This window comes from Somniosus microcephalus, chromosome 1 (assembly GCF_052327205.1).
Source record: "Somniosus microcephalus isolate GS21.2 chromosome 1, FLI_Smic_1.0, whole genome shotgun sequence".
In the NCBI taxonomy this organism is placed as follows: domain Eukaryota; kingdom Metazoa; phylum Chordata; class Chondrichthyes; order Squaliformes; family Somniosidae; genus Somniosus; species Somniosus microcephalus.
Window position 1 is genome coordinate 338,737,640 of NC_140987.1, and position 27,070 is coordinate 338,764,709.

The window sequence follows — 27,070 nt, forward strand, 5'->3', positions numbered from 1 at the left end:
CGTGCTGCGACGTGGGCACCAGCGGAAAAACCTTGGCGTTGTCCAGAAGGTCGGACCGCTGACGGGCTGCAGACCAAGGTTCCGTTGCTTTGTGGACGAAATCCCCAGGAACCCGCAGCGGCTGTCCATAGACGAGCTCGGCGGACGAGGACTGGAGGTCCTCCTTGGGGGCAGTCCTGAGTCTCAGCATGACCCACGGGAGTCTGTCGATCCAACCGTCGTCCCGGAGGCTGGCCCGGAGCGTGGCCTTCATGGAGCGATGAAACCATTCGCACAGTCCGTTAGCCTGAGGGTGGTATGCTGTGGTGTGGTAGAGTCACAACCCGAGGCCTCGGGTGACAGTGTTTCAGAGCTCCGACGTGAACTGGGGCCCCCGGTCGGAGGAAATGTCAGATGGGGTGATGAACCGGGCGACCCAATTGCTGATGAACGCCCGAGCCACATCAGCGGACGTCGTTGAAGACAGCGGGACAGCTTCTGGCCATCGGGTGGTTCTGTCGACCATTGTGAGGAGGTGGGTGAACCCGCGGGAGGGCGGCAGGGACCCCACCAGGTCCACGTTAACATGGTTGAACCGCCTCTCGGGCACAGCGAAAGGCGCCAACGGGGCCTTAGTATGGCGATGCACTTTCGAGCGTTGGCATACCATGCAGGTGCTGGCCCAGTCGCGAACGTCTTTCCTGAGCCCATGCCAGACGAACTTAGTCGCCACCAGCTTCTGTGACGGCTTCCTGCCTGGGTGGGAAAGATTATGGAGGGCGTCGAAAACTTGCCGTCTCCACCCGTCGGGCACGACGGGACGTGGCTGCCCAACAGAGACGTCGCACAGGAGTATGGTGCCGGCATCGTCGAATGCGTCGTCCACTAGTTGAAGGCCTGTGACCGCCGTCCTGTAGGCCTGGATATCCGGGTCGGAGGCCTGGTCGCCCGCCATGCGGGTGTAGTCGATGCCGAGGTGTACGGCGCTGGCGACGGCTCGGGAGAGACAGTTGGCGATGGGGTTGTCTTTCCCAGCCACATGCTGGATGTCCGTTGTGAACTCTGAGATGAAGGCCAGTTGGCGTTGCTGATGGGCCGACCATGGCTCGGAAGCTTTGGCCATGGCGAAGGTCAACGGTTTGTGGTCCACGAACGCTGTGAACGGGCGAGCCTCCAGCAGGAAACGGAAGTGTCGGACAGCGAGGTAGAGGCCGAGAAGCTCGTGATCGAAGGTGCTGTACTTCCGCTCGTTGGGGCGGAGCTGCCAGCTGAAGAAAGCGAGCGGCTGCCAGGTGCCATTGACCCACTGTTCATGGACGGCGCCGACCGCATAGTCCGAGGCGTCGGTGGTGAGAGCGATCGGCGCATCAGGTAACGGATGTGCCAGCATGGTCGCGTTAGCCAGTGCCCTTTTCATGTCTGTGAAAGAATTGGCCATCTCCTCGGACCAGTCGACGCGAGCTTGTCAGGCTTGCCTTTGAGGGCCTCATAAAGGGGCCGCATAAGCTGGGCTGCTCGGGGGATGAAGCGATGGTAAAAGTTCACCATGCCCAAAAACTCCTGCAGGGTCTTCACGGTGAGGGGTCGCGGGAAGTCCATCACGGCCTCCACGTTCGATGGCAGTGGCACCGCCCAGTCCTTCGTGATGCGGTGCCCGAGAAAGTCGATCGAGGACAGCCCGAACTGACACTTGGCCGGGTTGACGATTAGGCGGCGTTGGAAGAGAGTCTGAAGGTGTGACACATGCTCCGTCCTGGAGGCGCTGGCGATGAGGATGTCGTCCAGGTATATGAACAGGAATGTCAGGTCCCGTAACACGATTTCCATTAGGCGTTGAAAAGCCTGGGCGGCGTTTTTGAGGCAGAATGGCATGCGAACAAATTCGAACAGCCCGAACGGGGTGATCACCGCGGTTTTCGGGACATCCTGCGGCCAAACAGGGACCTGGTGGTAACCACGGATGAGGTCCACTTTCGAGAATACCACTTTCCCGGCCAGGCGGGCGGAATAGCCCTGGATGTGTGGAATTGGGTAGCGGTCGGGGGTCGTAGCGTCGTTGAGATGCCGGTAATCGCCGCACGGGCATCACCCGCCGCCTGGTTTCGGAGCGATGTGGAGGGGCAAGGCCCACGGACTGTTCGACTGGCGGATGATGCCGAGGCGCTCCATGGTGTCGAACTCGGCTTTAGCGATGTCGAGTTTCCCCGGGTCGAGGCGCCGAGCGCGGGCGTAGATGGTCGAGATGTGGTGTTCTACCCCGTGTTTGGTGGTGGCGGATGAGAACGTGGGCTTCGTGAGTTCCGGGAACTCGGCGAGGAGGCGGGAAAACTCGTCGGAGGCCGAGAGTGCGCTGGACAACTTCGTCATGCTGGACCCGCTGAGGGAGCATGGAGCGAGCTGAAAGTCTCAGCGTTGATGAGACGTCGGTCCTTGACGTCCACCAAAAGGCCATTGGTGCAGAGGAAGTCAGCGCCAAGAAGGGGGGTGGACACTTTTGCCGTGACAAAGTCCCAGGTGAACCGCTGCCCGCCAAAACAAAGCGCCACGCTCCATTTCCCGAAGGTGCGGATGGAACTGCCGTTGGCAGCTTCGAGGACGGGGCCGTGGTCCCTTCCTTGCATGTCTATGGTTGACGCGGGCAGGACGCTCACCTGGACACCCGTGTCGCAAAGAAAGCGACGTCCAGAGTCGGTGTCCGTAATAAATAACAAACTGCCTGAACAGCCGACAGCCATAGCAGCCGACGAGTGGTCTTTCGTTTGTTTCGACGCGGGAAAACTGCAAGGGGGCCGGCACTTCCTGGCCTTGGGGCCGAACTGCGCATGGTAGAAGCAGAGGCTTGGGGGCTGCCGCCGTTGAGCTGTATCGGTGGGGGCAGGGCTCCGCGTGGCCGCGCAGTACTGTTGCCCGGCGGAGAAAAATTGTCGGCCTCCTTGGCTAGGTCGCGGAAATCGGTACTGGAAGAGTTGGCTAAAGCCAACCGTACCTGACCTGGCAGCTGTTGAAGGAACAGTTCCTTGAAGAGGAAGCACGGCCTGTGTGTGCCCAGAAGGGCCAGCATGTGGTCCATCAGCTCCGAGGGCTTGGAGTCGCCAAGCCCGGGTAGATAGAGAAGCCGGCGTGCGCGCTCGGCTTCGGTGAGTCCAAAAGTTTCTAAGAGGTGCGTTTTCAGCGTTTTGAATTTGTTGAGCTCCGGGGGGTTCTCGAGCAGGCTCACGACTCTGGCCGCAATGGAGCTGAAGAGAGCAGAGACGATGTAGTAGTACCTCGTGTCGTCCGCGGTGATGTCCCGGAGTGCAAATTGAGCCTCGGCCTGGGCAAACCAAGTGGCAGACTGTCGTTCCCAAAAGTCGGGTAATTTGATGGAAATGGCGTTCGTCGCCATTTCAGATGAGGTCTTTAGAATCGTCCAAAAGAGTAGTGTGGTCACCAATGTTGGAGTCGCCAGAAATCAACAGGCTCTGAGACTTTTGTTGCAGCAAAGGCAAAACGCGTGTTACTTTATTCACTCTCCGTGAGGACTGCGGGTCTCAGCCTCGTTGCAGGGCTATGACATCATCACACTACCGACGCATGGCGTCATCACGCTACCGACGCTCTTAAAGGGACCCTGCCCCGATAACCCAACCAAGTACGTACATATAACAACATTGGCTATACATAGTGAATTGTGTTTAGGTACATATAACAACATTGGCTATACATTGTGAATTGTGTTATTGTCCCTATGTGGTCTCCGCCACAATAGTGCATTTTGGTAAAAAAAAGCAAAGTAATAATTTATTTTGAATGGGTGAAAGAAAGTGATGAGGAGGGGCAGAGGGAATTTGGGGTCCATGTTCACAAGATGTTAAAAACAGGACCTCAAGTGGAAAAGGTCATACAAAGAATTTAATTGGGTTTTAGGGCAAGAGGATAGAATATAAAAGCTGAGATGTGAAGGTGTATCTATATAAAATACTGGACCACAATTGGAGTACGGTATTCAGTTTTGGGCTCGAAACTATAGGAATACAGGCAATAGAGAGGGTACAGCACTGATTGACTAGAATGAGGAAATACAAATACAAAAATTGGAGACGTTTCATGAGAATAGAGGAGATTACGGGAGAGTTGAGGTATTTCAAATTATGAAAGGATGAGACACAGCAGATAGAAACAGACCATTTCCAGTGGTTGCGGAATCTAGAGATTGGGACATAGATATAAGATTAAGATATAAGAGAGCAGAAAGAAAGACTTGCATTTATACAGCGCCATTCGCAACTTCAGGACATCCCAAAGCGCTTTACAGCCAATTAAGTACTTTTGAAGTGTTGTCACTGTTGTAATGTCAGAAACATGAGAGCCAAATTGTGCACAGCAAGGTCCCACAAACAGCAATGTGATACAGACCAGATAATCTGTTTTTTTTGTGTCGTTGAGTGAGGGATAAATATTGGCCAGGGCAACAGGGGTAACTCCCCTGCTCTTCCTCGAAATAGTGCCATGGGATCTTTTACATCCACCTGAGATGGGGACTTGGTTTAATGTCTCATCCAAAAGACATCACCTCCAACAGTGCAGCACTCCCTCAGTACTGCACTGGAGTGATAGCCTAGATTTTTGTGCTCAAGTCTCTGGAGTGGAATTTGAACCCACAACATTCTGAGTTGGAAGCAAGAGTGCTACCACTGAGCCACAGCTGACACAGGAGAAACATTTTTGCAGAGCGTTGTGAGACTGTGAAATTTGTTACTGGAATTAGATATTTGAAGTAGAGACCATGTCAATGCCTAAGAATAAGTTAGATCGGTCATTGAAGAAAAGGGGAACCTGTGGCGGTACCACTGGTTGTCCCTTACATTGAGACACATAACTCCCTTTAACTTACCTTACTGTATGTTTAACTTACCTTTTGGGGCCGTTGCCCTTTTAACTTACCTGTTGGGGCCATTGCCCCTTTAAGACGCGCCCTAGCGCGCTGATGTCACGTCACGTACAACGTGATGTGCGTGCGCCGGCACAACCCGGCCTAGCATCTTCGGCCTCAACGGCCAGCCGACGGGAGCGACGCGATCTTCTGCTCCCGCGGCAAGCACCGGCACAGCCCGGCCTAGCGTCTTCGGCCTCAACGGCCAGCCGACGGGAGCGACGCGATCTTCCGCTCCCGCGGCAAGCACCGGCACAGCCCGGCCTCCCAACTTCGGCCTCAACGGCCAGCGACGCAACGATGCGCATCACGTGATGCTCTAAGCGCGGGAAACGCGAACAACATGATGACACCACAACACAAACGCGATGACGTTATCACGCTCCCCACAGGACTGCGAACTCAGTCCTCGTGGAGTCCTCGCTGAGACAAGACCTACACCACGGTGCTCCTACAGTCAGCCATCTTACCTGCTATCTTACCTGATGTAATTAGTCTGTTCCTGTAAATAAACAACTTATTTATAGTTCGTCAAAGTCAAAATCTCTTATTTAGTGGCGATCTACACGAACCGCTACATTGGTGACCCTACGACGTGAGTACGGGAGCTCATCAATTCCTACGCTACAATTGGTGAACCCGTATCCGTGAACGATTTTCACGGTAGCAACGTGCAGCCTGACCCTCGTCTTCCCACAAGACGACCAATGCACAACCGACAAACAACCACGGAACAGCAACCGCCTAACACCGATTCCACCAAAAGCGACCCCGTCTTTGCGAACGTCTTCGCAAAGGAAGCGCAGCTTGGAGCTGAGCCCGTTTTTCACGAACGCTTTCACAGAGGTAGAGCATGACCAATGGCAACCATCATCCACCAGCGCTACAATTGGTGGGTTTGTGAACGTCTTTCACAAACGAAGCACGCTATGGAAGCATCAGCCGTTCTGCTGTCGCTACCGCAATCCAGGGAGCCACGGTCTCCCTCGTGCTTTATGAAGGTAGAAGCCCTGTTCGCCGAGAACATCGATGCGGCACAGACCACGCACGTGCTCACGGTCTCTGTATTCGACTCTTCTACTGCCACACGGATCGTCCGCCTCTACGTCCAAAGCAACAGCAAGTATACATCTCTCCAAGCGCGGGGTACAGCATGTTCGGGCCCACAAGATCGGAGCGGGCCCCGCGGGGATACCACAAGGACTCACCCCCGCAAAACACGAGGACGCACTCCTCGCCCACGAGAACCCATCCCTCGTGAACACCGACGACTCCTTCCCCGCCGACGACGCACCAGCCTTTCAGCCTGCTGGTTGTGTTACCTACTACACGATTCGGCGTGAACAAAAAGCGTGCCGCCCTCCCGGCTGTTTTCTCCTGAATCTACAACTGTTACAAGTGTTGACGCCCTCCAGGCAGAGTTAACCCCTCCTGAAAGCAACAACAACCTGGACCGTTGCCGCCCTTTATCCAGTTTTCCCTTTAGCAAACGCAAACGTCTACTGAAGCTGCACACATCGAGGACGGGTCCAACGGGCATCCTGCGGCCGCGATCAGCCACGTGAAAGTTGCTAGCCACACCGATCACTGATCAACGCAGCAACTCTTCACCCTCCGTTGTGTTATCGTCGTAGCACTATGGCACGCGCCGTTCCGTGCGTTCCAGCCTCCCGAAGGTTTCGCTCACCTGTCGGCGAGTTCACCGACCTCACCAGTCAAGTCCTCCTGGATCGCCCGTCGGCGTTCCTGCAGATTTCGTCGGAACAAGGACTTGTTTCAACATCAACGGAGACATCGCCCGCGTCCGCCCAACCTGCCCGTCACTCTGACAAGGCCTGCTGTTTCGCACGTCTCCACGGTCCTTCGCCTGACGGATACGTTTTATTCACCACGACGCACGTAAGGATCCGCTCATGAGCAGCATCTTCATACCTCGCCTACCAAGTCGAGACAGCACGACCGCCGTGACCACCAGCTCGTCAGACCTTCTCATCCTTGGACTTTCGTTAAAGCGAATTCTGGGGGGGCCTATGTGGTGGTACCACTGGTTGTCCCTTACATTGAGACACATAATTCCCTTTAACTTATCTTACTGTATGTTTAACTTACCTTTTGGGGCCGTTGCCCTTTTAACTTACCTGTTGGGGCCATTGCCCCTTTAAGACACGCCCTAGCGCGCTGACATCATGTCACGTACAACGTGATGTGCGTGCGCCAGCACAACCCGGCCTAGCGTCTTCGGCCTCAACGGCCAGCCGACGGGAGCGACGCGATCTTCCGCTCCCGCGGCAAGCACCGGCACAGCCCGGCCTAGCGTCTTCGGCCTCAATGGCCAGCCGACGGGAGCGACGCGATCTTCCGCTCCCGCGGCAAGCACCGGCACTGCCCGGCCTCCCGACTTCGGCCTCAATGGCCAGCGACGCAACAACGCGCATCACATGACGCCCTAAGCGCGGGAAACGCGAACAACGTGATGACGCCACAACACAAACGCGATGACGTCATCACGCTCCCCACAGGACTGCGAACTCAGTCCTCGTGGAGTCCCTGCTGGGACAAGACTTACACCACGGTGCTCCTACAGTCAGCCATCTTACCTGCTATCTTACCTGATGTAATTAGTCTGTTCCTGTAAATAAACAACATATTTATAGTTCGTCGAAGTCAAAATCTCTTATTTTGTGGCGATCTACACGAACCGCTACAAACCAAAGGATATGAGAGCAGAGGGGCACGTGGGATTAGGACCACTGCTCATGTAGAGAATAAACACCAACAAGGATTGGCTGGGCTGAAAAGTCTGTCTCTGTGTTGTCAGTTCAATGTAATTATATTAACCTGATGATTGACCCTGGTGCAGCAGGTTGGTAATTTCAGTGCCTCCTTTCTCAGGCTGTACCTTGAAGCCATTTGCAGTGAGCTCCTCTGAGAGGTTGGTGCTGCTGTACGATAGTGGAGAGAAGGGCAAAAGCACAAGTGTTCCCTCAGTGCAGGGCATTGCAGCCTTCCCTCCAGGACACCAGTGTCAATGAGAATATTGGATGTTTTCATCATCCAGATGGTCTTTTCTGGGGCTGTAATAAGGAGGATGAGGAGAGGAATGGGAGGGACAATCGTGCCTCCATGCCCAGCAAGAGGTTTCAGGGAGAGGCAATGTTATAAGCAATGATCCCACAGAGGGGCACTGCCCCACAGTAGTGACTGGGAGACTACACCGGCCTTCTCTCTCGGATAGTTAAAGCCTTTGAAGGTCCACCTATGGATGGCCTCTGTATAGAGGAAGCTGAAGATGTGATTACGTATTTGTCCAGGAACATTGCCAACAGTAATTTCTCACCTTATATTATATACCTAAATACTTTATATAACTTCCTTTAATAAAAGGTAGATAGAGGTGGGTTATACGAAGATATTTACCCATATTTGCAAACAGACTGTCAAGTCCCAGAGTGACCAGCATGAAGAAAAATAAAATTGACCATAAAGGTGCCCACGGCAACTGTGCAAGAGCCTCTGGGTAGGCAATAAAAGCCAAACCGAAACCTAAACAGTGGATACAATAGGAAAGGTGCAATTAATAGTGCTTAACAGAGAAATAATGTAACCTGATGTTATTTATTTAAAACCCATTAATTAATTTAGAATCCAGATTATCAAAATTTATCACATTTTGCTCAGAGCTTGAGTATTGGACCTGAGATTTTGTGACTTTTATCTATTCATCAAGGTGAGTGATGTCAGCACTGGGGAATGGGGTAGTTTCCATTTAACACACCTAGGACTCAAAAATCTGCGACTGTTCTGGCACATCTCTATCCTAATGGGCAGAAACTAGGGTGGGATCCATTTACACCAGGTCCTGGTTTTACAGTGAGGTTTCTAGGATGGCCAAGTGTGGATGGAGCCTTTACGCATAGTTTACAACACCATCAATGTCAGGGGACTGCATTAGTCTCTGATGGTGGGATGATGGGCAGACAAGAAACTGCAGTGCCAGGCCACCATAAGATGCATCTGTTGTGACACAGGTCTCGCTGATCTCCCACTGAATTTACGGCAGGAGGTTTGGATTATCACTCTGAAAATTCAAGGCCCCGCACTATATTAAGGGGATGATTGTCCCTGGATACTTTAGGCACTAAAGAGCCTCTGAGGTGGCCAAGGTGGGATCCTGAGCTGCAACGCCGGTTTAGCCTGCGTTAAGTGCAAGATGCCATCTTGGCAAAGGAGTTGAAGCGCGCACTAGGAACGGCTGCCCGGAGGATCATTAAGCATCTGATTGACAATTAAATTGCCTGCTAGTACTCATTAAGAACATAAGAACATAAGAACTAGGAGCAGGAGTAGGCCATTCAGCCCTTCGAGCCTGTTCCACCATTCAAAAACATCATGGCTGATCTCCTACCTCAACTCCAACTTCCCGCACTATCCCCATATCCCTTGATTCCCTTAATAGCAATCTCTATCTTGACTTTACTCAATGACTGATCATCCACAGCCTCTGAGGTAGAGAATTCCAAAGATTCACAACCCTTTAAGTGAAGAAATTTCTCCTCATCTCAGTCATAAATGGTCGACCCTTTATTCTGTGACTGTGACCCCTAGTTATCGACTCCCCTGCAATGGGAAACACCATGCCAGCATCTACCCTGTCAAGCTCTGTAAGAATTTGATATGGTTCAATGATAGCATCGCTCATTCTGTAAAATTCAAGGCAATATAGGCTGAGACTCCTCAATTTCTCCTCATAAGACAATCCCCCCTCACAGGAGTCAGTCTGGTGGACCTTTGCTGCACTCCCTCTATGGCAAGTATATCCTTCCTTAGGAAAGGAGACTAAAACTGTGCACATTACTCCAGATATGGTCTCACCAAGGCCCTATATAATTGCACTAAGACATCTTTACTCTTATACTCTAATCCCTTTGTAATAAAGGCTAACATACCATTTGTTTTCCTAATTGCTGGCTGTACCTGCATGTTAACTTTCAGTGATTCGTGTACAAGGACACCCAGGTCCCTCTGAATACCAACATTTCCCAATTTCTCACCATTTAAAACATATTCTGCTTTCCTATTCTTCCTACCAAAGTGGATAACTTCACATTTCTCCACATTATATTCCATCTGCCATGTTCTTGCCCAGTAACTTAACCTGTCTATATCTCTTTACAGCCACTTTGCATCCTCCTGACAATTTACTTTCCCACCTAGCTTTGTATCATCAGTAAACTTGGATACATTACACTTGGTCCCCTCATCTAAGTCATTGATATAGATTGTAAATAGCTGAGGCCCAAGCACTGATCTTTGCAGTACACCACTAGTTACAGCCTGCCAGCCTGAAAATGACTCGTTATCCCTACTCTCTGTTTTCTGTCCGTTAGCCAATCCTCAATCCATGCTAATATATTAGCCCCAATACCATGAACCCTAACTTTCTGTAATAACCTCTTGTCTGGAACTTTATTGAATGCTTTGTGAAAATCCAAATATACCACATCCACTGGTTCCCTCTTATCTACCCTGCTAGTTACAACCTCAAAAATATCTATTAGATTTGTTAAAGACGATTTCCCTTTCATAAATTTGTGTTGACTCTGCCCAATCCTGTTAGGATTTTCCAAGTGCCCTGTTACCCCATCCGTAATAGTAGATTCTATCATGTTCCTTAGTACTGATGTCAGGCTAACTGGTGTGTAGTTCCCTGTTTTCTCTCTCGCTCCTTTCTTGAATAGCAGGGTTACATTTGCTATCTTCCAATCCGCAGGGACTGTTCTAGAATATAGGGAATTCTGGAAGATCACAACCAATGCATCCACTATCTCTTTAGCCATTCTTTTAAAACCCAATGATATAGGCCATCAGGTCCAAGGGATTTGGTTGGCTTTTAAGCCCATTAATTTCTCCAGTACTATTTCTTCACTACTACTAATTTCTTTAAGTTCCTCATTCTCACTAGACCCTTGGTTCCCCACTATTTCCGGAATGTTTTTTGTGTCTTCTTCCGCGAAGACAGAGTATTTGTTTAATGTCTCTGCCATTCCCTTATTGCCCATTATCATTTCTCCTGACTCTGCCTGTAATGGACCCACCTTTACTTTCACTACTCTCTTCCTTTTTACAAAGAGGCTGCACAGCATTTTGGTGGCTAGTGCTTCAATTAATGACCTCTCCTAACAGTGACCAGCTGAACAGGAGTAAACAAGTTGTTGCTGAGGATTTTGAGCGCTACTTAAAGCCATGCTCAGCTTTCACTGTTCAATTACTCACTGAGATCGACTGGTTATACTGTGTTTGAAGAGGACTTTTGAGTCTCATCAGGAGACTTTCTGGGACACTTTGTCAAGACTTCACCAACACTCTATCAACACTTATTCCAGAAATTCTCTGACAATTTTACCTAAAGAGAGTGATTGCTATGCTACTCTACCTTATTGGACACCTTATAAGAGTCATCAGTAGAAAGGGAGTGCTTATATAAATACAAGTTGTTGTTCTTGTTTGTTGTTGGTCATGGGTATCTTGCTAGAGGTCCCCCTTGGTCTGGAGGAGGAATGGGGGGAGGTGATGAGGCCAGGCAGAACAGCAACAGCTGCTGGAGGGGAGAGGGACAGGAGGGCAAGGTGGGCTCCTTCCCCCCACTGGAGGTACAGGACATCCCTCCTCCTCTGGACCTCCTCCACCAGGACATCCAGTGCTGTGTCCGAAAACCTGTGCTCCTGCTACCTCGGTCTCTGAGCCATCCTGAAATGTTTTGTTGTATGTCAGCCAGCGCACTCTTACACCTTCAGTGAAAGTGGGTGCATGGAGGCTACATAAACACCTCCACAGAAATTGCTTCTAAACAGCACTAAATCTGTAGGTTTCTGTTTTAGTGGCTGCAGGAAAGTTTAAATCGTGGTAATCATCAATTAGCCCCAAAATTGCAGGCTAAAACTAGACTATCAAACAGGCGTGTCTTATTAGAACAGCACTTATTTGGTGCCTGTTTTCACCCTTTCACCAAAATAAACCCCTGTGTATTTATAATCAATTGTTCTGTGACATCCTGCACTCTGATGATTCAAATCTCTCACATTTAAGAGAAAAAGGTTGCATGAGTCTGTCAATCTCCAAACATTCCAGCTTATTATTCAGATCCAATCCCTGTTCAGTGTAATCCAACCACCATTTAATGGTGTGGTACTTTAGGGCCTGAATATCACTTTCCACCAGAATTACTGCTGTGGATCCAAGTATTGATTATTATAAGTGTCTGTAATCTGGAACAATTGTGTGTAATTTCATATCTAACATGATTGATTTCAGAGAGTTGGTTAAAGCTGTGAGACCCTGGTTGATATTTTTACTAGTTCTGGTTTACCTGACTGTGCAACCTCTGAAACAGGCTTGTCTTGTACATGAGCCATGTGTCCAAGGATGGAGAAGATGGCAAATCCAGCAAACACACTCGTACCACAATTAACAACACAAACAATGATGGCATCTCTGTAGCAGTTGTTGTGGAATTTGTTGTAGGATGACAGTGCCGTTAAACCTCCCATAGCTACTGCGAGAGAAAAGAAAAGCTGTGTTGCAGCATCTTTCCAGACCTAGTAATTAGAAGGTAGAATTAGTCAGCAGTGGGAGATTTTCCTTGAATTCAATCAACTGTGGCATAAACTGTGAGGGACATGAGGTGCGTTAGCCCCACAGTTCAATGGTGAGCTGACTGAATGAAGCTCCCTCTGGTTAATAATGTCTCCCTTAAACAGTAGGGCCATCGTTCTGCCTCCCTGTCTATTACTTGCTGCTAAATTCCCTCCAGGAGCTTTGAAGCTTTTCACCATCATGTTTTCTAATGAGTGACCTGATTCTTAAATCAACTAGCCTGCACACATAAATTGATAAGCTACTTATTTGGCAATTTTACCAATTAATTTGTTACAAGTTGCTGAAACAAAATAGGTTACAAACAGAAAATAAGGCAGTTATTGCATCTCACCCCACTCTGTCCAATATCGTCCCATTCAATCTCACTCCAACCAAACCCATTGCGTCTGATGCCTTGCCTTCCCACTTCATGCCATTTCATCCCATCCTGTCCTACCCTATCCCAATTCATCACATCCCACCTCAATCCATCACAGCTCAGCCCATCATGCCCTATCTAATCCCATCTCAGCGCATCCCATCTCAATCTATCACACTTCATCCTATTGTATCCTATACTATCCCATCTCATCGCATTGCATCCCACCTCAATCCATTCCATCTCATCCCATCCTGTCCTATCCATTCCCATCTCAACCTACCTCAATCTATTGAATCTCACCCCATCCTGTCCTAACCAATCCCATCACATCAATCCTGTCCATCATTTCCTATCCTATATAATCCCATTTTATCCTATTTTGTCCATCTTATCCTATGTCATCTCATCCCATCTGCAAAAACAAGGGGCTGGATTTTACTTAGCGAGATGATTTGGGGGCGGGAATGCTGCCTTCCGGGTTCTAGTCCTGCCCCTGTGACGTCTGATGAACAGATCCTATTTTTCCCTGATTGGCCTTGTTAAGCCCACCCTATGGGCTTGCTGGCCAATTAAGGGAAAGCCGGTACCGGTCAGATGACATCAGTTGATGACGCTTCATCTGCCGGTTTTCTTAAAGGCATATGGACCACAATTGTTTGACAGATGATTTGAAAGTGTTTGACAGCATTGAGGTGCTGTCAAACAATGACCATCACTGCCCAAAGGAGAGCCCTTGCACCTAGGCTCTCCAATTACTCTCGCCTTAGGATAAAACAGATGGCAGCTGCAGCTGAGATTGCAGAAGCCATCTGTCACTTCTCTCGATGAAATGAGGCTACGCAAACACTTCAGAGCTTGTCACCTGTAGAAATATCTAAACACACTAAACATTACTTTCACAACATTTCCTTATCTCTGATTGTCACTTTGCATTCTTCACACCAATTCTGCAGCTGTCATCGAAACACCAACATAATAACAGGCCCACAGCATGCCTCACTTACCATGGCGGGGATCCCCGACATCAGGAAGCCCACAGCAGAAGGCTCAAAATTGGAAAAAGCCTCTTAACTGCCTGTTAACTACCTGTTAACAGGCAGTTAAGTGGCTATATTCCTCTTCCTGCCACTAGGAGTTGGGCCCCCGTGCAAATCGGTACCTGACTCCCGGGAAGATTGGTTAGGGGCGGGTTGGGAGCTGGTTCCAAATCCGCTCCCATTTAAAAAAAAATTCTCAGCAGTCCTGCCTCCAAACCTGCCTCCTCAGGGCTGGTAAAATCCAGCCCTTAGTGTCAAAAGTCATGTAATACATGCAAGTAATGTGCAATGATTGAAATGAATTTTCCCATGTGTGCACATAAACCAAAAAGCAACACTCCACGATTAACGTGGATACGTCAAACATACAGCAAAATAAATAAAACTGAAACTGTAATAGAGCCACCTGGTGGACTGCTGATGTATATAATTATAAATTATAAATCCAGTACAGTTCTTACCGGAAGCCATTTTGTGCTGTTGTATATGAATGCTGTGTGATGAAATATTCCATTCATCACTCATTGGTATTCTCTGCCTGTGACTGTGATTGGTTTCAGTTTCATTTCCCCTACCTCAGTTCCGTTTCCTCACCATTGTATTGTACTGTGTGTAGGGCTCCGCCCATACCTGGCCCCTATGTAAGCTGGCCCAGCCTGCATCACATCCAGTACGGCAGACCTCTGGATGGAAGATACCTCTCCTCTGTGTGTTACCTTCTAAGTCAATAAAAGCCTTGTTTTGTTTCGCTAACATCGAGTCTCGGATTTATTGAGGCACATCATGCTGTGTCTCAAGATATCACAGAATTGGTGATGAGGATGCGATTGCAGATTCCCTAGCTGAAATTTTTGTTGGAGGATAATCCAGCCAACCAACAGAGGGATTGTTAGAGGTTCTTTGTTTTGCAGAAAAACTTAAAAATCCAAGGTAAATTTTGAGCACACGTGGCTGAACTGTCAACGTTGCCAGAGTCCAGATGACGGCGCTTATGGAATAGGGCGCTTGGATGAGATCCATCATGACCGAGAAATTTTCGGCGCGCCTGTGGAGCAGCTAGAAATGTTTTCACAGCGAAATCCCTGATGATGTAAACCGTAACCGGGTGGTTTTAGAAATGAAACCAGCTTTTTTTTGACTGAAGCAGGTCCCAATGTGTATGAAACCCTGAAAAATGTGCTTGTTCCTGCCAAGCCAAAGGACACAGCGCTGATGTCCAGTGGTGTACCGCAGGGATCGACGCTGGGCCCTTTGCTGTTTGTAGTGTACATTAATAATTTAGATATGAATGTAGGAGGTATGATCAGTAAGTTCGCAGATGACCCGAAAATTGGTGGAGTGGTAAATAGCGAGGAGGGAATCCTCAGGCTGCAGGACATTATAGACGGGTTTGCAGAACAATGGCAAATGGAGTTTAAACCTGAAAAGTGTGAGGTGATGCATTTTGGGAGGACTAACAAGGCAAGGGAATACACAACGAATGGTAGGACCCTAGGAAGGACAAAGGATCAAAGGGACCTTGGTGTGCATGTACATAGATCCCTGAAGGCAGCAGGAGAGGTAGATAAGGTGGTTAAAAAGGCATATGGGACACTTGCCTTCATTAGCCAAGGCATAGAATATAAGAGCAGGGAGGTTATGATGGAGCTGTACAAAACGCTAGTTAGGCCACAGCTGGAATAATGTGTGCAGTTCTGGTCGCCACACTATAGAAAGGATGTGATTGCATTGGAGAGGGTGCAGAGGAGATTCACCAGGATGTTACCTGGGCTGGAGCGCTTCTGCTATGAAGAGAGACTGGACAGGCTGGGGTTGTTTTCCTTAGAGCAGAGAAGGTTGAGGGGGGACTTGATTGAGGTGTACAAAATTATGAGGGGCATAGATAGGGTAGATAGAAAGGAACTTTTCCCCTTAGTAGAGGGGTCAATAACCAGGGGGTATAGTTTCAAGGTAAGGGGCAGGAGGTTTTTAGAGGGGATTTGAGGAATAGCTTTTTCACCCAGAGGTTTGTTTGAATCTGGATCTCACTACATACAAGGCTATGGACCAAGTGCTGGAAAATGGGATTACAATAGACAGGGCTTGATGGCCGGTGCGGACACGATGGGCCGAAGGACCTCTTTCTGTGCTGTATAACTCTAGAGGGCTCGAATTTCCAAGCCCCATGGAGGCGGGTTTGGAGGCGGGAGTGGTGGGAAAATTGCAGAATCGGGTGGCACGAATCCATCCCACCCCCAACCCGCTTCCGTGCCAATGTCCCAGGAGGCGAGTATCTGACCTGTGCTGGGAGCTGCCTCCCCAAGGCGGGAAGGGGATTAGTGCCAATTAACTGCCTGTTAACAGGTAGCTAACAGGCAGTTTTTTGCCTAATCCCTATTTTTAGCCCTGAAGTGTGAGTTTCCCGACGGCCCCGAACCACGTCAAGTTAGCGAGGCGGACGACCGGTTTGCAGGGGTTGGAGGGGTCGAGATGTCCATTGTGCAGGTGAGTGATGGGTGCATGTGTGCAGAGGTAAGTGTGTGAGGTGTGTGTAAAGTGTTTTAATAAGTTTTACTTACCTTTACTTTCTCCTGCTGGCTTCCTTCCTTCAGGTCTCGGGAGTCCCTCAGCACACCGGCACAGGAAGCAGAATGGTCACTGAAATGTCAAAATCTGCAGCTTTCTGCTTTCTGGTCTGGAGAGATTTCTAACTGAATCTGAGTAGGACTCAAGTTAGAAAACAGATTGTCAGTGTTTGACAGCTTCTCAAAGCTATCAAATGCTGATTTTTCATCTGTCAAAAGCTCTTGACAGATGAAATGTCAATCACTGATGTCACCAGTAACCAGGTGTCCCTTAATTGGCCTGCTGAGCCCGCTGGGCAGGCTTAACAAGGTCAATCAAGGGAAAATAGCGTGGGTTGGCCACAAGTCGATGGAGGCGGGACTACAACCCAAAAAGTGGGAGTCCCACCTCCATCACGTCCCCATTGACAAAATCCAACCCTATGACTCTGACTCTATGAAGGCGATCCTAACCAAGTTAGAACAGCACTACAGTCCTGAGCCCCTGCAAATTGCTGAAAGTTATCATTTTGGAACACGCGATCAATTTAATGATGAGGATATCATTGAGTGCATTGTAGCTTTAAAAAAGCTTTCCATTCACTGTTATTTCACAAACTTTCGGGACCGAGCTTTGTGTGTCTGTTTTGTTTGTGGGTTGATAAATGAAAGCATCAGAAGTATATTGTTGATAACCCTTAACTTGACTTTTGACTTATCTTGTCAGACAGCTATGTCAATGGGTATGGCTGACCGATACTCCTGCGAGTTCCGCGCCATTTCCAGTTGTCAGACAACCGAGGTGAATCGGCTGCAGGCTAAAAGTAAAAGGCAGTTGGACCCCAAGGCCTCAGCAACTGGCCAAGGTAACAGTGCATTGAAGTCGTGCTATCAGTGCCTGGGACAACACATCGCTCAATGTTGTCCATATGTGAAGGCAGAGTATTTCTACTGCAAGAAAACTGGACATCTTGTGAAGACGTGCCGACAGAAGAGTAAACCGACTGGCAGTACTAGAAGTAGAAATTGCCAAACACTTCATACCGTTGAAGAGATGCAGTAGTACGAGGAGTTTTTGGAGATTCATGTCATCAGGAGTACGAAGGTATCAAACAGCGATTCACAAGATATCAATGGCCCAGAAATTCGGGTCTCCACGGGTGAGTACGCATGGTGTACTCACCCGTAAGCCCAATGGAAGTGCCGGTTTTCTGCATGCACTGCGCATGCGTGGGAAACCGGCGCTTCGGTTCCCCTGAACGAAGAGGTTCAGAGGTCAAACGCGTGCGCAGGAGAGGCTGCGCGTGCGCATCAAACTTCGTTTTTTTTTGCAGGTTTTCCCAGGAGGGTAAGTCTCCAGAAGTTAGACATGTAAAAAGCAGGCGTAAGACCTGCTTTTTACAAGGTAAGTGGTGAATTAATTAAAATTAAAACATTTTTTCCACAGGTTTACTATTTTTAAATACTTTAAAGCAAGGTAAGTTTATTTGTAGCCCCGTTAGAAAATAAAAAAAAAAATTCAAAAATTTAAATTATTGTTTAAAATAGTTATTTCATGTAATTTATAGTTTATTTAAAAAATGTGATTTAAAAAAAATATTTGAAGATTTAGTGCTGTTTTGGGGCCGTAGTATTTATAACTTTTGACAGGTCTTCCTGTCAATCTTATGAATGGAGCATTCCCTGCTCCGATTGGCTCCACATGGCCCACGTGATCCCAGGGGACGCATCAAACTAACTGCGCCCCTGGGATACGCAAGCACTGCGTGCCAGCAGCTGGACCAGGCCCCGGATCGGAATTCCATGGGGGCCCACAGCTCAACGGCCGGCGCGCAAGGTAAGTGCAGGTCGGGGGCTTACACCCGCAGGAAGTCCCCGACCCAAATTTCTGGGCCATCGTCATCCAAGTAGATATCGCAGGAACCAGTTAAACCATGGAAATCGACACTGGTGAATCCGTGAGTGTAGTACCAGAATCACTATATTGCAACAAGTTGTGTGATTATCGACTAGAGAAATCGAAGGGAGAGCTGCAAGGCTACTCAGGACAGCAAATCCATGTAGTAGGAAGTATCACCATACCAATGAAATACAAGGATCAGTGTCAGAGCTTGCCTCTCATAGTAGTGGCAGGAGACAAGCCTTCTTTGATACGTAGAAATTGGTTGGAATCACTGAAGCTGGATTGGAATTAAATTTTTCGTGTGGAAGCGAAATTTGCATCGAAAGATGATGTCATCAAGCAGTATCCGAAGGTATTCAGCGAAATGGGCAGTCCAATCCAAGACTTCAAGACAAGTGCAGAAGGACACAAGATCAGTTTACTGCAAGCCATGTCCTGTACCATTCGCACTCAAGGAGAATGTTGAGCAAGAACTCAAAAGACTAGAAACTGAAAACATTATCTCTAAGGTAGACCTGAGTAATTGGGCTACACCCATTGTTGTTGTACCTAAGTCAGATAGTAAGGTAAGGTTGTGTGGTGATTATAAGGTAACCGTAAACCAGGCTCTAGAGTGTAATCTACCCAATATATTGTCAAATGTGGAAGGTTTGTTCACAACGCTGATAGATGGCCAGATCTTTTTGAAGTTAGATCTAACAAACGCCTACTTACAACTTGAGTTAGATGAAGAGTCCAAGTCATGCTTGACTATAAATACTCATCGAGGCCTATATCAGTTCAATAGGCTAGCATTTGGAGTGTCCTCTGCCCCCGACATATTCCAGAGGGTGATGAAGCAAATTTTGTAAGGGTTTGAAGGGGTAGTGTGTTATTTGGATGACATACTCATTTCAGCACCAAACAGGCAAATCCATGATGAGTTGTTGAATGAAGTACTCAAACGCCTAGAGAAGCGTGGAGTATGAGTGACAGCTCACAAGTGTGAGTTGTTTCAAAACTCAGTGGAGTACTGTGGTAAACCACTGTTGTTAGTATTGTTGTTCACCACTGTTGTTAGTACTGTTGTTCACTGTTAGTACTGTTGTTCACTCTTGCATATTGTTGTACTTGTCTGTGCATGCCTCAGCTGACTCCGCCCCTGGCTCCACCCTCATGGCTGGGTATAAAGGTCGCTGCTCGGCAGCCCCCGGCCCTTTTGGATACCAGGCAACCACAAGAGGCATGCTCTGTTCTTTGGTAATAAAAGCCTGTTTATTACTTTCTCAATCTCCAGTCTTTTGTAGCAATTGATAGTGCATCAATTTTATTACCAAAGTTAAATGTTGGCTGCGGATGCTGATCAACCGATGGCGCAAAACGCTGAGCAGCAGGCGCTGCTGCAAGCCCTCAGACCAACATGCCTGGACCTAGACCCCCAAGAAGCGGGTTCGTCGACTAAATTCGCACAATGGCTGCGTTGCTTTGAGGCGTATCTGGAAGCCTCGACCGTGACTCTTGATGAAAATAAACTGAAAATCCTGGCCTCGAAGGTGAGCCACCAAGTCTATACTTTAATCCAAGATGCGACGACCTACGCGGCGGCTATCGACCTACTGAAAGGGCAGTATGCACGCCCGGTTAACACGGTCTATGCCAGGCACCTTTTAAGATCTCGCAGACAGCAGCCCGGGGAATCGGTGGAGGCCTTCCTACGGGCACTGCGGGTACTCAGACGCGGCTGCGACTGCAAGGAAGTATCGGTCGCGGCACATGCGGAGGGACTGATACGAGACGCTTTCGTTGCGGGTCTAAGGTCCGACTACTCCCGGCAGAGGCTGCTGGAGAAGGGTGAAATAGACCTGACAAAGGCAGTGTCCCTCGCGCTCTCGCTCGACGCGGCCCACAGAAATATGGACGCTTTCTCCCCTAATCGCCCCGCGCCGTGGACGCCGCAATCTTGGGCCATGGGACCGCCATCTCCAACTGCTGCAGCGATGTCCAAGGCACAAAAATGCTATTTTTGTGGCCAAGCTAAACACCCTAGAGCACGCTGCCCCGCGAAGAATGCTACCTGCTCTGGCTGCGGGAAGAAAGGTCACTACGTTAGCGCCTGCAAAGGGAAGACCGCTAACGCCAGCAGCGCCGCGTGCGAACCGTGGGCGCAGCCATCTTGCCCGCCATCTTGGGCTCCCCCAGCCGCGTGGGGATCGGGACCGTGGGTGCCGCCATTTTGTCCGCCATCTTGGACACCTCCGACTTCGGTTACGGGGGACCCGGACTCCACCACCGCCTCATCGGACGACCGCATCGACACGCTTGAACATACGCTGGCTTCCGTGACGCTGGATCAATCTCTCCCGCATCAACTGTCCAGGTCCATGATGGACATTACGGTAAACGGCCGCGCCACTACCTGCCTTTTTGACAGCGGGAGCACGGAGAGTTTTATACACCCCGACACGGTGCGCAGTTACTCCCTCCCGGTCCTGCCGACGCGTCATCGCATCTCTATGGCTTCCAAAGCCCAGTCAGCGGAAGTCGGTGGCTACTGTATGGTGACTCTTTCAGTGCGGGGTACTGAATACAAAAATTTTAAACTTCTGGTCCTGCCCGATCTCTGCGCTGCCGTCCTACTGGGGTTGGGTTTTCAGTGCCACCTTAAGAGTGTCACTTTAGCGTACGGTGGACCCCTCCCCCCTCTCATGGTCTGCAGCCAGCAGTTTTTAAATTGCCCGCCGCGCGCCATTTGCAGCCTCTCCACCCTTAAAGTCTCCCCCCCCTCCTTGTTCGCTAACCTCACCCGCGACTGTAAGCCCATCGCTACCAAAAGTAGGCGTTACAGTGCCGGGGATAGGGGTTTCATTAAATCCGAGGTAGCGAGACTCCTGAAGGAAGGGATTATCGAGAGCAGCAATAGCCCATGGCGAGCACAAGTAGTGGTGGTGAAGACTGGCGGAAAACAGCGCCTAGTTATTGACTACAGCCAGACGATCAATCGCTACACCCAGTTGGATGCATACCCACTCCCCCGCATATCTGACATGGTCAATCAGATAGCACAATACCAGGTGTTCTCGACGATTGATCTGAAGTCGGCATACCACCAGCTCCCCATCAGGGCTGAGGACCGCCAGTACACAGCTTTTGAAGCTGACGGTCGGCTCTATCACTTTCTCAGAGTTCCCTTCGGCGTCACCAACGGAGTTTCTGTCTTCCAACGGGAGATGGACCGGATGGTTGACCAGAACACGCTCCAGGCCACTTTCCCATATCTAGACAACGTCACCATCTGCGGCCACGACCAGCAGGACCACGACGTTAATCTAGAGAAATTCCTCCGGACGGCCCAGTGGCTGAATCTCACATACAACAAAGACAAATGTATGTTTCGTACTAAGCGCCTTGCTATTCTTGGCTGCGTAGTGGAGAACGGAGTCATCGGCCCAGACCCCGATAGAATGCGCCCTCTTATGGAGCTCCCCCTCCCCCACTGCCAGAAAGCACTGAAGAGATGCCTGGGGTTTTTCTCTTACTATGCTCAGTGGGTGCCCAACCATGCGGATAAAGCCCGACCCCTCATCAAGTCCGCCTCCTTCCCCCTGACAGCAGAGGCCTGCGCAGCCTTCACTCTCATAAAAAGCGATATTGCGAAGGCCACAGTGCACGCTGTGGATGAGTCCCTCCCTTTTCAAGTGGAGAGCGACGCATCCAACTTTGCCCTAGCTGCAACCCTTAACCAGGCGGGGAGACCCATGGCCTTTTTCTCAAGGACCCTCCAGGGCCCCGAGATTCGACACTCCTCTGTCGAAAAGGAGGCCCAGGCCATTGTGGAAGCCGTGCGACATTGGCGGCATTACCTGGCCGGAAAACGATTTACCCTGCTCACTGACCAGCATTCAGTAGCTTTTATGTTTCATAATAAGCAGCGGGGCAAAATCAAGAATGACAAGATATTAAGGTGGAGAATCGAACTCTCCACCTACAATTACGATATCTTGTACCGGCCCGGGAAACTCAATGAGCCCCCAGATGCCCTATCACGTGGTACGTGTGCCAACGCGCAGGTTGATAGATTACAGACCCTCCACAATGACCTCTGCCACCTGGGGTTCACCAGGTTCTTCCATTTTATCAAATCCCGTAACCTGCCCTACTCCATCGAGGAGGTCAGGACCATGACCAGGAACTGCCAGATCTGTGCCGAGTGCAAGCCGCGTTTTTATAGGCCAGACAGAGCGAGCCTGATCAAAGCCACGCGCCCCTTCGAGCGGCTGAGCATCGATTTTAAAGGGCCCCTCCCCTCCTCTGACCGCAATGTGTACTTCCTCAATATAATTGATGAGTACTCCCGTTTCCCGTTTGCCATCCCTTGCTCGGACATGACCAGTACCACGGTCATTAAATGTCTGAATGACCTCTTCGCATTGTTCGGATTCCCTAGCTATATCCATAGCGACAGGGGCTCATCTTTTATGAGCGACGAACTTCGGCAGTACCTGCTCGCGAGAGGCATTGCTACAAGCAGGACCACCAGCTATAACCCCCGGGGTAACGGCCAGGTGGAAAGGGAGAATGCGACAGTCTGGAAGGCAATCCTTTTAAACTTAAAATCTAAGGGCCTTCCGACCTCCCGCTGGCAGGAGGTCCTCCCTGCGGCGCTCCATTCCATTCGGTCGCTGCTCTGTACACCCACCAATGCCACTCCTCACGAGAGAATGTTCTCCTTCCCCAGGAAGTCCACGTCGGGGATTTCGCTACCAACATGGCTGACTTGTCCAGGCCCCGTCCTACTGCGGAAGCACGTGAGGACCCATAAGGCGGACCCCCTGGTTGAGAGGGTGAGCCTCCTCCACGCCAACCCGCAGTATGCTTACGTGGTGTACCCGGACGGGCGGGAGGACACAGTCTCCATTCGAGACCTCGCAGCTGCGGGTGCTCCTGAAACACCCTCTTCGCCACCCACCGCTACTCCTGCCTACCCCCAGGACACAGTCCCCGCACGAGACCTCGCACCTTCGGGTGCCTCTGAGAGACCACCATCGCTACCTCCCATTACCCATGCTCTGACCCCTGTAGACGGCATGCAGCAGCCCCAGGGTCCGCCACCTGCTACACCTCCTCTGAACGAGACACCGGTGATGTGCCTCAATAAGTTCCGAGACTCGATGTTAGCGAAACAAAATAAGGCTTTTATTAACTTAGAAAGTAACACGTAAAAGAGAGAGATGTCTTCCTTCTGGAGGCTGAGGCCACACTGAGCCAGCTTAGAAAAAGGGGCCAGGTATGGGCGGAGCCCTACACACAGCACATTCCAGCACATTCCAATACATAATACAATGAGGACTGGGGGAAGGGAAATGACACTGAAACCGACCACAGTCACAGGCAGTGATGAATGGAATATATTTCATCACAACCGGGTTCAACGTTGGATGCTGCACCATCACCGCCGCTGCTGCGACGCTCAGGACGGCTTACAAGGCCTCCTGATAGACTTCAGTACACGAACTTTTAGTGCACTTCACCCCGCCGGACTCAATTCTAAACAAGGGGTGAATGTGGTAAACCACTGTTGTTAGTATTGTTGTTCACCACTGTTGTTAGTACTGTTGTTCACTGTTAGTACTGTTGTTCACTCTTGCATATTGTTGTACTTGTCTGTGCATGCCTCAGCTGACTCCGCCCCTGGCTCCACCCTCATGGCTGGGTATAAAGGTTGCTGCTCGGCAGCCCCCGGCCCTTTTGGATACCAGGCAACCACAAGAGGCATGCTCTGTTCTTTGGTAATAAAAGCCTGTTTATTACTTTCTCAATCTCCAGTCTTTTGTAGCAATTGATAGTGCATCAAGTACTTAAGGCCCAGAGTAGATAAAGATGGTTTACATCCAACCAAGGGAAAGCTGGACGCGATCAGAAATGCACCCAATCCCAACAATGTCTCTGAACTTCGATCATTTTTGGGTCTTTTGAATTATTACGGAAAGTTCCTCCCAAACTTGGCTGCATTGTTACATCCACTGAATGAGCTGTTGAGAAAACAGATCCCTTGGAAGTGGTCAAAAGAATGCGACACAGCATTCAAAGATTGTAAAAGCCAATTAGTAGAGAATAGCATGTTAGTTCACTATAATGTATCTAAGGAGATCAAGCTAGTGTGTGACGCCTCTCCGTACGGAGTTGGAGCAGTGATCTCTCATGTACTAGATAATGGGGAGGAGAGATCAATTGCTTTTGCTTCACGCACACTCAGTGCCAGTGAGGAGAATTATGCGCATATCGAAAGGGAAGCTTTGTCAGTGATTTTTGGGGTCAAGAAGTTTCACAAAAACTTGTTCAGTTGTAAGTTTACCATAGTTACTGACCATAAGCCCCTGACAGCAATCCTCCATCCAAAGTCCCCAGTTCCAACCTTAGTTGCAGCCTGAATGCAGAGATGGGCTTTGATTTTGTCAGCGTATATATATATGTAGGGGTTTTGCAAAATTCCCCTGTTTTTCCCTGAAGATTGAAAATACTGGTCCACATCGTGGACGAAGAATTGGGTGATGTGACTGTCTACAATGTTTTAAAATGCGCCTAGAACTGCAAAAGACTGCTCTGAGATGGAAAGAACATGGACAACATGGGAGTCGTGGAGCTCTGTGGAAAATATTCACACACCTTAAGACAGTACTTTTATTAATAAAATTGTTCCCTGGAGTTTGGGCAATCACAAAAGGTTTTAAAATGGCCACAGAAAGCATTGGCCAAGAAGAATGGGGCTTGGAAAAAAAACAGCTCGAGTTGTCTGTGTGAAAAATTGGGAGGATACAGTGGCAGTCAAAGACCTGCCAATCAAAGGGAGGTTCCCTCAGAAGCACTTGAAGTTGCTTATTTACTTAAGAGATTAGCCCACTTGAGACCAACCACAAGGACAATCGATTGAAACTGCTTCTGTTTACACAGCCATTCAAAACACTCACAGACAATGATAGATTGAAACCATGGAATGGATTTTGATATGTAACAGTTTAAGCAATAAATGGGTTTTTGAATCACCCATTATTGGACAATACAGCTTGGATTCCCTTTTGTTTTAGCCCAGGTGAGCTCCGGATGTGGGCGGGAACATTTCAGCCCCACAGTGCAGACACATTAACCCATTCCAACCACTTTGAATCAACCAATCACAGCTTTTCTCTTGTGTATTGGAACTTTTTGTGCGTGAATTTTCCAGACAGGCAAACAGCAGGGGGTTCACCAGGTATATAAGATAGCTCCTGAGAAGCTATCATTCTGTTTTTACTTCCTGGGACCACAGGTGAGCTTCTCTCTCTCTCTCTCTCTCTCTCACTTCGCTGGACCACATGTGAGCAGAGTTTCTGACTCCTCAGCAAAGCAACCTAGTAAGGAGTTAGGGGATGGTGAATTAAGGGGATATTGCTAAGATTGTTTAATTAACATTGTAGCCATTTAATCCCTCATTTTTACCATCTGCATTCCCCCATTTAAGCAATTTTACTGTAATTACTGTGTTCGTGTGGTATAGTTTATAATTTGATTGTAGTTCATTTAGTTAATAAAACATGATTTTTTCTCTCATCCAAACCACGTGTCCATTTTAATATCATTAATTATACGTCCTTCAGTCAGAACTGGAAGGTGGGGTAGCGATTCGAAACCGCTGTTTGAAAATTGGTTTATTGGAAATTGGTTCACAGTGTAGCAGCAGGCTGCCTGACCAGGTGAATTACCGTAAACCAGGTAAAAGATTGGGATTGGTCAGAGTGCAGGCAAAGGCTGCAAGACCAGGTAAATTACCAGTTAAAAGATGCCCCCCTACAAAATGGCGACTGCGACAGGACTGGATGCATTTCTTGATTTGATGAGTGGCTTGGATCTGGAGAAAGTACCAGCTCTTGTTTCTCTCATTTTCAGTATGTGGGTAGCTCTGCTAATTTTAGCGGCAGTGTGTAGGCTGACCTATCGGGGTATAGGTGACTGGGCTAGGAAGGGTGAAATGGGGGAACAGGAGGAGTTTAAAGAGGCCAAGGATCAGGAGTCCCAGTTTGAGAAATGCCAGGCATTTATAGAGTGCCTGTTGCAGGAACTCACTGAGACCAGGGAAAGTGAGATGAGACTGCGGGAAGAGAATGCCCACCTCATCTCAGAAGTAAAAGAGCAGGAGGAAAGGTTTAGGGAAGTAAAGGCAGCCTATAAGCTGGCCTGCGCCCAAAGGTTTAGTGAAGCAGATCATGGCCCCTGTAGGGCAGAGATAGAAAGCCTTAACATGGCTTTAAAAGCAAGGGGGATGATTTGCATGATCAGCCTGAAGGCAGGTCAGCCGGATTTTACTGGCAGCCCAAGTGAAACCATCCCACAGGCAGCACCCAGAACGGGGCTGGATAGGGAATTAGAGATCCCAAGACCGCAGCCCACAGCCCCGAGTCTCCAGGGGCTCTGGCGGCAAGACAGGGTGGACAATGGGGTGGTAGGAGAATGCCAGCAGGTCCTGCTAGGTAGGCAGGGACCAGGACCAGTGTACCCCCTCAGACAACGAAGGTACGGTCAGCCCGTGAACAATAATGACCCAGGGGCTGTTCAGAATACCTATCTGGTCCCTTATGATACCCCATAGCTCAGGGGTATGGTGAAACATATTCCCATGCTCTCTGAAAAGGGAGACCCCTCACTGCACTTCCAACAAGTAGACCAGGC

The 27,070-nt window shown here is 49.2% G+C and overlaps 1 protein-coding gene across 3 annotated transcripts in view; it reads right to left on the reverse strand.

Annotated features, from left to right (window-relative positions):
- The window catches only part of LOC147124928 (sodium- and chloride-dependent neutral and basic amino acid transporter B(0+)-like), a 146,411-nt gene that overhangs the window by 45,537 nt on the left and 73,804 nt on the right, over positions 1–27,070 (reverse strand). For all 3 annotated transcript variants that reach the window (XM_085994808.1, XM_085994791.1, XM_085994800.1), the window contains 2 exons: positions 12,258–12,486; positions 8,309–8,434 (listed from right to left, as the gene is read on the reverse strand). In XM_085994808.1, the coding sequence (XP_085850934.1) occupies positions 8,309–8,434; positions 12,258–12,486 (355 nt within the window). The remainder of the gene's footprint in view (positions 1–8,308; positions 8,435–12,257; positions 12,487–27,070) is intronic.